The sequence below is a fragment of the Neopsephotus bourkii genome, unplaced genomic scaffold (genome assembly GCF_033783945.1).
Source record: "Neopsephotus bourkii isolate Nb327-2 ecotype Australia unplaced genomic scaffold, CSIRO-AGI_Nbou_v1 NB_1658, whole genome shotgun sequence".
NCBI classification, from domain to species: Eukaryota; Metazoa; Chordata; class Aves; order Psittaciformes; family Psittacidae; genus Neopsephotus; species Neopsephotus bourkii.
Window position 1 is genome coordinate 728,172 of NW_026902132.1, and position 11,293 is coordinate 739,464.

Genomic DNA, 11,293 nt, shown 5'->3' on the forward strand with positions numbered 1-11,293 from the left:
AATCTTCACTATAACAGCTGGGAGTATATCTACTATGTGTGCACATATATGTATGTATACATGTTATCTTTCATCTTGAGATAGAAATTTACAAACATTTAACTCCCTGCATTCAGACATCCAACATGCTACTCAAATGTGCAATGGGAGCAAAACTCAAAATCAACTTTGAACAAAAAAGTGAAAGAAATTAAAAGAGAAAGGAAATTACAAAACAAACTAAATTTCTAGACAGTGATGGAAAACAGCCCAGGCACCTGCAGGCGCAAAAAAGCAAACAGAGAGGAGGAGAAAGAAACTCAGTGTGGACTAAATGTAAGGAGATTTAAGTCATTAACAAGAGATCAAAGAGAACATTACAAGGGAGGGAAGGCTTTCCAAGTGTCTGAGATAGGAGACCTTGGAGGAAATACGACTGGGTTAAAATCATTATGGCTTACACTAAAAATAATAGAGGGAGTAGGATGACGGTTGGAATTAGCTGGAGTCCCTGCTTGGTTATAAGCTCTATGATGACAGAAATCCAAAAGGTTGCTAAAATAGACCAACTAGAAATAACAGGAGGGCTTTTCACTCACCTAACACATGATGGAAAAATGAGTATCAAGGAGTGGTAAAGAACTGCTGCAGATATCCACTGGGTCTTGGCAAGTAAGCAAAAATTACATGCATGTGCATCAGTTTTGTACACAAAAGCCAGTGCTGCACAGATGCAACAGTATTTGCATTCATAAAATCTGCTTCCATGCAAATGCAAATTGATCACTAATGAATTTTTTTTCATGCACAGCTGACAGACAGAAATGCATAGCAACTAGAACAGTGGCTTACATCAGCTGAGGTTCAGTTGTGACCAGAACTATAGGCATCCAAGTCAGCAAATTGTGGCCTATCCTGTAAACAACAGAAATGGTATGAATAAAGACTACTGGCAGGAACTGAGAAAAAATTAAATCATAAAGTAATTAAACATCCAATCTCACCACAAAGGAAAAGAAGCTTAGTGCTTAACTGACTCCACAAGCTCTTCAACAAAACACAGGAGAGAAGTGCGTGAACGATGTCTGTACTTAAGTAACTGTACTTAAGTAACATTCACAACTATGACTTAAACGAGCAGTTACTGAAACTAAGGAGAAAATTTAGCAAAGTAGAGAAAAAGAACAAAGAAAAAAGAAGAGGAATTAGAAGCAGCACATGATAAGCATTCCTACAAAAGAAACCTTCAAAATTGCACTTTAGCTGCCACGCCATTAAGTGACAAATCTACTGAAAATGGAAAATGGGCCAACAGGTGGAATTAGGAAGTTATTTGATGAATAAAGCAATATTCAAGGTGTAAGAAAGCATGTGAAAAAAAGAAAACCCAAGAAACCATGTTAGTTAAGGAAGCATGCAGTACTCCTTCACTCCCCACACGTCTTTTCTAAAAACAAAGCCCCACACATTCAGATAAGTCATAACTGTTTCAAGGACACAGAAGGAACACGAGTTTAGCTACAGATAGTGTAATAATGTGCTCACGGATAGAAAACTGTTAGTACATCTTCTGTTCCTGGTCCATTCCTTATCTCAGTGTTCATAATGACAAATGGAAAGCACAAGCCAGTACAGATAGCTCTCCAAACTTGAATGCACATATGCAAATGTCAGTGTGATGGAAGAAGAGCTTCCAAGGCACAAAGAACAATGGGGGCTGCCCACCAGCCCCACTGGCGTTTGGTGGGAAGAGAAGCCCAGGCAGCCAGGTGCCAGGACAGTGTACACTGTGAAGTCCACTCAGCACACAGCAAACACCACTCAGCAGGAACCTTGCTTAATCGTTAGCTCTACATCTGGAAATCAAACCTGGTGTGAGAAAAGTTGCACAGAATGATGCTGCCATCATGCAAAGGCCCAGGGTGATTTTTTTTTTTTTTTTTGGGGGGGAACAAAACTTATTCCCAATTCTTTAGAAGAAAAAAGGTCTTCTTAAATGTGAATGGAGACACCTGCTGAGCCACCCATGCGTTTCCACCTCCACCCCCTGGGGCTGAGCAGCCCTTCTCTCTCACAGTATGCAGGTCTGGGTGGGTCACAGCTGGTCCCGCAGCACCCCTGCTTCCCTGGTAACACTGCCAAAAGCTCTCCCTAGACCCTGCATGAGCCCCACACACCGCTTGTACAGAAAAAGAAAGCAATCTTCTCTGAAGTTTTCCAAATCTCTTTTACACAAGGAATTTATTTTTAAAGTTCCACTGAAGCTTCAGATATGACTGAAATCCTGAAAGTGAAAAAAAAAACACCTTCTCTATTAACTCTGGACTTAACTCCGAAAACTGCCACCAGTCCTACCTGCTTCACCAGCACAACAGAAATATCACACTTTTGGCAGAGTCTGTGCCTCACTGAATAAACACCTACAGCACTTCAGACATTAGTTCAGTTAGAACACAGACACATACACATACGTACACACATACATGAATCTGCAAAGACGATGGACAAATACTGCTTGAAAGGAGGAGTAGGAAAAGTGCAAGCTTTGTAAGCTGCAGGCCCCAGAACTACTGGAGAATTAACTGGAAACATCTAGCCAGGGATGCAGAACCCTGTAACATTATGATTCATTTAACAGTCCAACAATGGCCATATGCAATGAATCATACAGGAGATGACAAAGCTGCAGGAGATTTCTGTCATCTAGTTTAATCTGCACATTGATCAGAGTTTACCCCCGTATTAATCACTTGAGATCATAATCTAACACACTCCTAAACACCTCTCCTGATTATGCTTCACTTACCCCCTTGTCCTTATACAGGTCACTCCATTGCTAATTGCATTTCTAGTTAGGAGAAAAAGTGTCTACTGTCTAATTTAATTTTGTCTTTTAGTTTCAAGCCGTTGCTCCTTGTTATGCTGTCTCAAGCACTGTAAATAATCCCTCCCCCTCCTCCATATTATTACCTCTCAAATATTTATAGACTGTTATATCCACTCTAGTCTCCTTTTCTACAAGCCGTACATCATTTTTGTCACCCTTCCCTCTATCGTTTCAGATTTATCTATGTCCTTTTATAATGAGATGCTCAAAACTCCTTTGCCGCGTTCCCAAGTACAGCAAAACCAAAGCAGGGGGGAGAGACAGAAACACCCCCCTTGCGTCTCAAGCAATGCCTTTTTAAACACCTCTGAGCAAAACTCAAGTGATTTCAGTAGGAACTGAAAATTACAAAGCCATGGCCACTACACTGCAGAGTGCTTTGTTCATCACATAGCTATTACAGTTCAGAAATTAAAAAAGCCTGTTAGGAGACAGTTTTACTCTAAACGAAGGAAGAATAGTTCAAAGTGAAACACTTCCTGAATATTTACTTAGTCCAGCTGGAAGAGATTTAACAACTTGAGAAAATTGCCATACATGCAGAAGACCATCTCCAGCAATGACTTCCCAATACAAAGTCTAACTTGTGCTGTGGAAATAGTGACAATGCAAGGGAAGTGAGGTTTCTCATAAACTCTTACAAGAAGCGTATGCAAATGTGATTCTTATTCTGTCATTTTAACTGCAACCAACTGAAGAAAAACGTCATGGATAGAAAGGGATTAGTTATTCACAGGTGAAGGATGCAAAACTTCTTCCTTTGCCAGCTCTATAATCCAGTAAAGAAACCATGTTCGACTATGCTCTTTATTTTGAACAGAGATTTCTTGGCTGTGGGTGAAGCTCAGGAAAAGTACCACGAAGCAATGGATGGGGCTGCTTGGCTCTTGGTATTGGAGGAGAGTTGGCAGGACCAGGAGGCAGCCAGCAACTTAAATCTGGTGAAGTAGCAGTGGGCGCAGCAAAAGAAAATCATCATTAGAAAGTAACAAGGAGACAAAGGCAAAACGAATGAGCAGAATAATGGACTAGTACACACTGCAGACCTACCAAGAGCTCCGAGGACAGGCAGCCTTCATGTTAGTCCTGGCACAGGCAGGTAAAGCAGTTAATGTTTCCTTCTCCTTACTTGTGCTCAGGCCTTCTGAGGCTGCTGCCACCTGAACTAGCAATCCTCTCTACCACCTGTCAACCCCCATGATGCTAATTTTCTGTTGAAATCTACTGCAGATGTAGTCATCAAGTGCTTTTAGCCAAAAGAGTCAGGATCCCTTTCCCAGGCTTGCAAATACTGAGCAGCACTGAGTCTGGCTGAACTTCAAATTTCAATCTGCTGACTTAATAGCAATACAAAAAAATGTAGGAAATTTCACAGATTCTCAGAAAAGTTTAGTTTAAAAAAGACCTCTGGAGGCTAGCTAGCCCGAACTTCTCACAGCAGGGTTGGGTCATGTTGCCTGCGGACCATCTGTCTGAGTTTTGAGTCTCCCCAGCCTCTCTGGGCAAACCATTCCAATGCTTAAGCATTCTCACAGCAAAACGTCCATGGCAGCTTCCTCATGTTGTGCATCAGCTGACTAAAATGAGACTTTTCTGACAAAACTGAAATTCTCACAGGATGTAACAGTATACTGTAAAGATTTAAAAGGGCTTCCTTTCAAAAAGAAAATTTCTCCCCCTTTAAAAAAATAGGTCATGGTTTATTCCAGTTATAGCAACTTTTTTTTTTTTACCTCTTTAGCTATGCAACATAACATCTACAAGGTCATGGCATCCATTTCTGAAATCACAATACACTGTCACAGAAAATGTCAATGCAAAAGGTAACACCAAAAAAGCAAAGAAGAGTAAAGAAGGCACAGTATAGTTTTCAGAGGCATCTAGGGCATTGCAAGTTCAAAGGGATATCAGTACCATCATTCATTAGGCATAGTTATTACTGTTGACCCCCGTACAGTCTGTATTTATGAGCAGATAAAACTCCATCTGTTCCCCAAGGAGTTTCAAAGTGAAAGCAGCACCCACTTAAAGAAACGTAAAAAGAACACTATTTTGTTTCCATCACATGTAATAAATGTAGCAAAGGGAAATAGCAAGTGCAAGCTTATTACTCACAACTGCTGACAATGATATGTTTACTTTGTCAACCAGTGATACTACAAAGGCACTTGAATAACACCATTATTAATGGTCATTTCAAAGCCAAAGGGAAATTGACCACTGCAGAGCATAGGAGCAGGAGCTGGCATTTAGCATCATACAGTAATCCTGCCTATATGGGATACTTCTAAATTAGGCCAGTATGAGTGCAGAGCAGCAAAAAGACAGAGGTGCTGGAGCAGGTCCAGAAAAGGGCAATGAAGCTGGTGAAGGAGAATAAGTCTTAGGAGGAACAGGGAAGAACCCAGATTTTATAAACCGCGTATGTCTGAAAGGCGTGTTTTTAAATGCCTCACCATAGTCTTTTTCTGAGTTTTACACATTAGTTAACCTAAAAAGATGTACTTACCCTACAGAAGGAAAAACAATTACTTTAGATGCCCTGGGATCACGATTTTTTGTTGCTCTGTACAATTAAATGGCCTTTGCTCTCAGCATCCCACGAACTTTTAAAAGGGTAAATGCAACAGGAACTGCAAAATCTGATTGGAAGTTTTTCTGGTAATGCCCCGTGATCATGTTCTGCTCCCTTCCAAATAGCTTGCGAACTCCCAATTTGCTTTTGAGTGTGGAAGATAACACTCCATCCAAAGTACAGACAGTTTCCAAGTGTCACACAGTAGATGCACAAACCCCTACACTGTGGCAATGATAATTCACTTTTCCCCTTTTTGAAAACAGCATGTCATGAAGGGATCTGAAAAATCGTCTCTGGCCTCTCCAGGTGTCACAGTATTTCTGATCTGCCAATAAAAAGGATACAGCGAGGAAAGACTCTCTCTGGCACTATGTCTGATTTGTGTGACTCCTTCACACATTACTCCTCTGCTGGCAAACAATGCTCTGCATGATGGGAGTCCAAAAGAAAAACTGCTCTTGTGAAGCTAAAAGCTTACAGGAGGAACAGAATTACCACTGTCAAAACCATGTGTTGCCCAGTTTAATGCATGTTGTACAGGAGATGCTGCCCTCCCAGGAGCCACCAGTTCCCCTGGGGCTTGCAGGGAGCTGCTGACCTTCCTACCACAAAGGGTTTTGCTCTCTGCCTGCCTTAACGATTACTGTAAACTCTTGCAAAATCAGCACCTCTGCCTAACAAACTGAGACACTGTGACATTTGCTCTCACAGGGTCTCTTGCTTTGCTTGCTGTTGAGGGTACCAGTAAAACGATAAAACAATGATACAGGAATCCTTTGAGCACCTGGTCCTGAAACAACCTGATACCTAAACCAAGAACTTCATGTCACATCACACCTGGCATTTTCATATATACTGAAGATCTTCATATGATAAATAAACAAATATTCTGATGCTTTTGAAGTAGTATTCCTCACTGAAAAAAATCAGACTTTCTAGCATTTTCTGTAGTTCATCACACCCAGCCAGAACTCACAAAAGTACCACATAAAGTCATGTAAGGTTGGTAGATCTGTGCTGCTGGGGTCAATCCTATTACCTACATACTTGGCTCCTGTACACTGCTGAAAACTCCAGTTCTCAAGAGGATACACAACCAGACAACTGTGGAAGGAACATGTTTCGGGATAAAGGAGAAAAGCTGCTCATAAATCTCCACCTGCAAGTACACACCTTATTTAAGTCAGGTACAGTGCCAGTCTGTACCAAACTAATTCTGATTTTGAAGTAAAAATAATCAGTTAACATATGAAAAAGATATCCTGGGTTCTACCCTTTGGCTAACCATACCAACATTGCAACACCACTCTTGGAGAGGGACTCTCCATAACCCCAGTGCTGCAGAGAGGGAAAAAAGGTACGCATAAGCAGCATCAACCCTTGCCTGCAGCAGTGACCATCGCTCTCCCAGCACTTTACCTGATGGTGTGCTACCTGCTGTCATGGATGTACTTGTAGAGTGCGCAGGGTTGCTGCTTTCCAGCAAGAGACAAGAGCTGCCACCACTGTTCTTCTTCACGAACGTCTCAGGAGCACTGGGCAGGGGCACTGGGTGGCTGATTCCCAGCTCCTCTTCCTGAGCTTGCTGCCTTCTCAGCGCAACCTGAGAACAAGAAGATAAGACATAGTGCATGTTCTACGGCTTGAGCACAAATTATAATGGCAACAACAGATGACTCGAACTCAAGGCTGTTTTTAACTCTTAGTACTCTGTATGGTGTTGATGTTACTGCCTGTGGGTAGACGAAGATATAAAGGAGGTTATAAGGCTATTCAAAATCACCTGTTTTGGCTCCCAAACATACATGAAATGATGAATGTTAGTGCCATATACATCTTCCTTCAGTGACATCACACAAAGATGGATTAAAGCTGATTGCACTCACTGCTCTTGGGCAAAGCATACTGTGAAAAATGCAGAATTCACCATTTTTCAGGACTCCGCTGTGCCTCTCCACCAATATAAAGCAGCTCTTCGTGAGAGCTTACACCTGCAATCTACTGCTCTGTACAAGCCTGCTTGTCTTCCTTACTGCCTCTGCTAGAAATCTATCCTTTCAAGGAAATTTCAGTGCACAGTACACTGTGGATAGACAGCCACCATGGAAGAAGCACAGCAAACATGGGTAATCATTCTGCAAGCATCTCAGCCAGTGTCACACATACTGCAGTTACTTGGTTAGTCCTGGAGCAGCGGGAACTCCCCATTTCTTTCCCAACACTGGTGACGTTCCAAAGCCTAGCAAGCACTGGCCAAGGCCACAGACACCATATGCAGTCTGGACATGGGTGCAGAGAAACATACTGGTTGCTTACTGAATATGCAGAGGACCCCTTCTGCCTCATTTGAACTGGCAGATCAGTTCTGCACACCTGACGAGTTGTGATACATGTCCAGGGGGTATACAGACTATGATGGGGGCCTTACAGATACCTAACCTGCAACTTGCCAGGTGACTGATTTGCATGTGTATCTGAACCTTGGAAATCTGTCCCAGATTACAGACTGGGACCATTTGCTTTTCTTGCTCAAAATTCTCCTGGGTAACTTGGAGAGGACTTTCCTGCATTTCTGTGTTCAACAGCAACATTCTTCTAATACAGATGTGCAATAAATACCATTAGAAAAATTAATAATAGCTCTTGCAATAGAGATATCCCAAACAGGAGGTATAGACTTGCAAATACCATGGGTAACTGACTTCACAAGCCAACAACCTTGACCTGTAAAATTCCACCAGTGCCAAGGGGCTTACTGCAGAAATACATCAGAAGGGGGAAGACAGACTTTCAATGTGTAACTCCTACAAAGATAAGGTTTAGCTAGGGAGGTTTTCAAAGCCGCTTTCAAATACAAGGCAGGGAAGAGAAAACCCCCAGTACGTCCACCTCCAGAACCCACTAGCAGGAGGCAGTCACCACCTGGCAGAGGCTGCTGGGCAGCAGCAGAACAGTCTGTGCAGAAGAGGACATTTGTGTGGGGAACACCCCATTTTGTGCTCCCTCCCCCAGTGCAGGCAGCAAAAGGATCCATGTTTGTTATTCCCTGGTTTGCAGTAGGCAGAGAAGGTGCATGTAACTTGGGATATAATAGCAATTTCTGGGCTGCCATGAAACTGTCAAGGAGGAATTACATAAATGAATGCAAGCTCCCAGTGGGTTCAGAGGACATTTAGCATACCTGCACTGAGTAATTAAATAAAAAAGTACGGAAGGATGTAATGCAGTGTTTCTAAAGGTTTTAAAGTCTGTCAGTGGGACATTGGTTTTATGTGGGATCTCAAACTCTGAGCACACGTTAACTGCAAACTGATGGCGGGTCCGATACCAGTCCTTCACTCGCACAAGCAGCCCTAACGTCTTGCACTTCGCCTGCACGAGTACTACTATTCGCACGAACAAGAACGCCCAGCCCCACTCCCAGAAGTGAAGCACACCGGTAGCCATTACACTCCCAGAACTGTTCTTAATGAAAGTTTCCAGACAAGGATCGTAAGGGCTAATACAGCCGTCTTCTACCCTGCCCCTAAGAGTTGTGGCTTCAGCGGGACTACCTAACAAAAAAGTTATTCCTACACAGAACTGGATGCAGCTTGGTTTCTTAGCGAATGCTATTACATCCTTAGTTTTAAGAAGACCCAGCTACACAGGTGTTTACAGTTCCGCTCTATGCAAAACTAGAACGCCGTTTAAAAACTCAAACCAAACAAAAAACAAACAAACAAACAAACAACAAACAAGTAATTTTATAGATGTAGTCAACTAACTTACCAGGAAAAGCGAGTACACTGAATCTAAAACCACCAGAAAAACACTCCGGCTAACCAATTATTTGGCTAGATTATTCATTACCTACTTAAAACCAAGTTGGAAATCGGCAAGTTAACGTTAGCACCATGTTTTGCGCGGCAGGACCGCGGACAAGCGGTCAGGCGCGCTCCGGGGTGAGCCTCACACGCCCGCCGCGGCCGCTACTAGCTCACCGTGACTTAACCCTACCCGCCTTCACCGCACCTCCTGTTTTTATTTAAAAAACAATAAATACATAAATATTTTACTCCAGTAATTGAGGAACGCGCCGCCCCGCCCCGCCGCCGGCCTCTGCGAGCGCCAGACCCCGCCGGCAGCGGAGGAGCCGACACCGCCGCCGGCACCCTCCGGGCGTACAGCCCACCCGGCCCGGGCAGACCTCGCCGAGGCGGCCGCCCCGCGGGGCTCACCTGCGCTGCCATCACCCGCTGCCGCTCGGCGATCAGGCTGCACTTCTTGCACTGGCAGTCCCGCCACATGCAGAACCGCTTGTGCCCCTTCAGCGGCGAGGAGTAGCCGTGGTTACGGCAGCGGGCACACTTGGGCAGACGCGGCGGCTTCTTCCCGCCCGCGGCGGCGTCCCTGTCCGCTGGGGCGGGCGCCATGAGGGCCGCCACCTTCCCGAAGCCGCCCGCCTTGTCCCCCGGCCCCGCGCCGTCCGAGCGCTTGCTGAAGGACGGGGAGTCACTGGACATCGCGCCGGCCTCGGGAGAGCCGGCCTCGGGAGAGCCGGCCTCGGGGTCGGCGCGCCTCTGCCCTGCCTCGTCTCTTCCCGCCACCCCGCGCGTTTCGGCGGCCGGCAGTAGCCCGACGTCTCCTCTCCCGCCGCGCCCCCCACCCCCCGGCCTTCTCTCCCCCGGGGGGCAGGCGCTGGGGTGGGGGGGCGGCCACCCCCATCTCCCCGCTCCTCCCTCCGGCCAGACCAGCCTGGGCGGCCCCACGGCGAGAATAGGGAGCTCTTGCCCTAACCAGGCGGCGCGCCCCCGTCGGGTGCACAGCGGGACGGTGGAGGGGCCCGGGGGGCCCGGCTCAGTTCTTCTGCCCGCATGTGCCGCACGACGAATGGTCACCGGTCGAAGCGGCTCCGCCGCCGCCCTGCGTTCCCACAGCTCTCCTCCCGCCCTGCCGGGGCAGCGGCAGGCCCGGGCCCCATCTATGGAGGTGGCAGCAGGCCCGGGCCCCATCTATGGAGGTGGCAGAGCAAGCTGGGGGCTGTAGCGGCCATGTTTAAGCCCTGTGTTGTCCTGGGTTGAGCAGGCTGCGTTAACATGGCGTGGCCCGGGGAGAGGTGTGACCCCCAAGTGAAACACCCGAGTTGCCGCAGCTCAGAAGCTATCCTTCGTGGGAAATCTGGCTCCTCGCTGGAGCAGGTTAGCGTGCGCTCCTGCCCCTCACCAGGTTTAACACACTGCGATGGGTATCTGGGTGGGCAGGTGATCCCAACAAATACAGGCAGTGACACCGCGTTGACAACTCGGTAACCAGCTCCTCTGGAGCAGGCCTGGGTGGCTGGAGCAGCCATGATCTGCAGAGGAAGACAGGGGAAGATGCTTTTCTTTCTTACATAGGTTCCCTTTCAAACTTAGCACTGTGTGATTTATAGACCCATGCAGCTCTACAGATATTATTTACAGTATTAATATTTTCTCTGTTACACCTTTAAATCTTTCCAGGCTCAACTTAAGATGACGCTATCTTCATGCTGAAATGAAACTATTAAATTACATCGCAATCTAAGATGAATGACAACTGTCAAATGAGTGACTCAACAGAGATGAAGCAGAAAGAGCCTGAGATTATGTGAGGCTGATTTATAAAGATTGCATAAAGATTTCTATAAGCCCAGCTTCATGACTCAGCATATCAGATGGTAATAAGTTACAGTAGGTAGAAATTTATTTCTGCTAGAAAAAGCCAAGGAAAGCGTCTCCCTCCTTGAGATAGCTATCTCCCAGCTGATTCTGCTCAGACTGAGCCTCCCTGGCAGAAACAACCAGTGGCTATCCCAGCCTGAAGAAAGCTCCAGGTCCTTGCTGCCT

The 11,293-nt window shown here is 45.7% G+C and overlaps 1 protein-coding gene across 1 annotated transcript in view; it reads right to left on the reverse strand.

Moving 5' to 3' along the window:
- Window positions 1–9,973, reverse strand: part of DMRT1 (doublesex and mab-3 related transcription factor 1) — a 55,553-nt gene extending 45,580 nt beyond the window's left edge. The window contains exons 1-2 of the mRNA XM_061375126.1: window positions 9,665–9,973; window positions 6,864–7,047 (exon numbers count right to left, since the gene is read on the reverse strand). Of these exons, the coding sequence (XP_061231110.1) occupies window positions 6,864–7,047; window positions 9,665–9,949 (469 nt within the window). The 5' untranslated portion in view covers window positions 9,950–9,973. The remainder of the gene's footprint in view (window positions 1–6,863; window positions 7,048–9,664) is intronic.
- Between the last annotated feature and the right edge of the window lie 1,320 nt (window positions 9,974–11,293).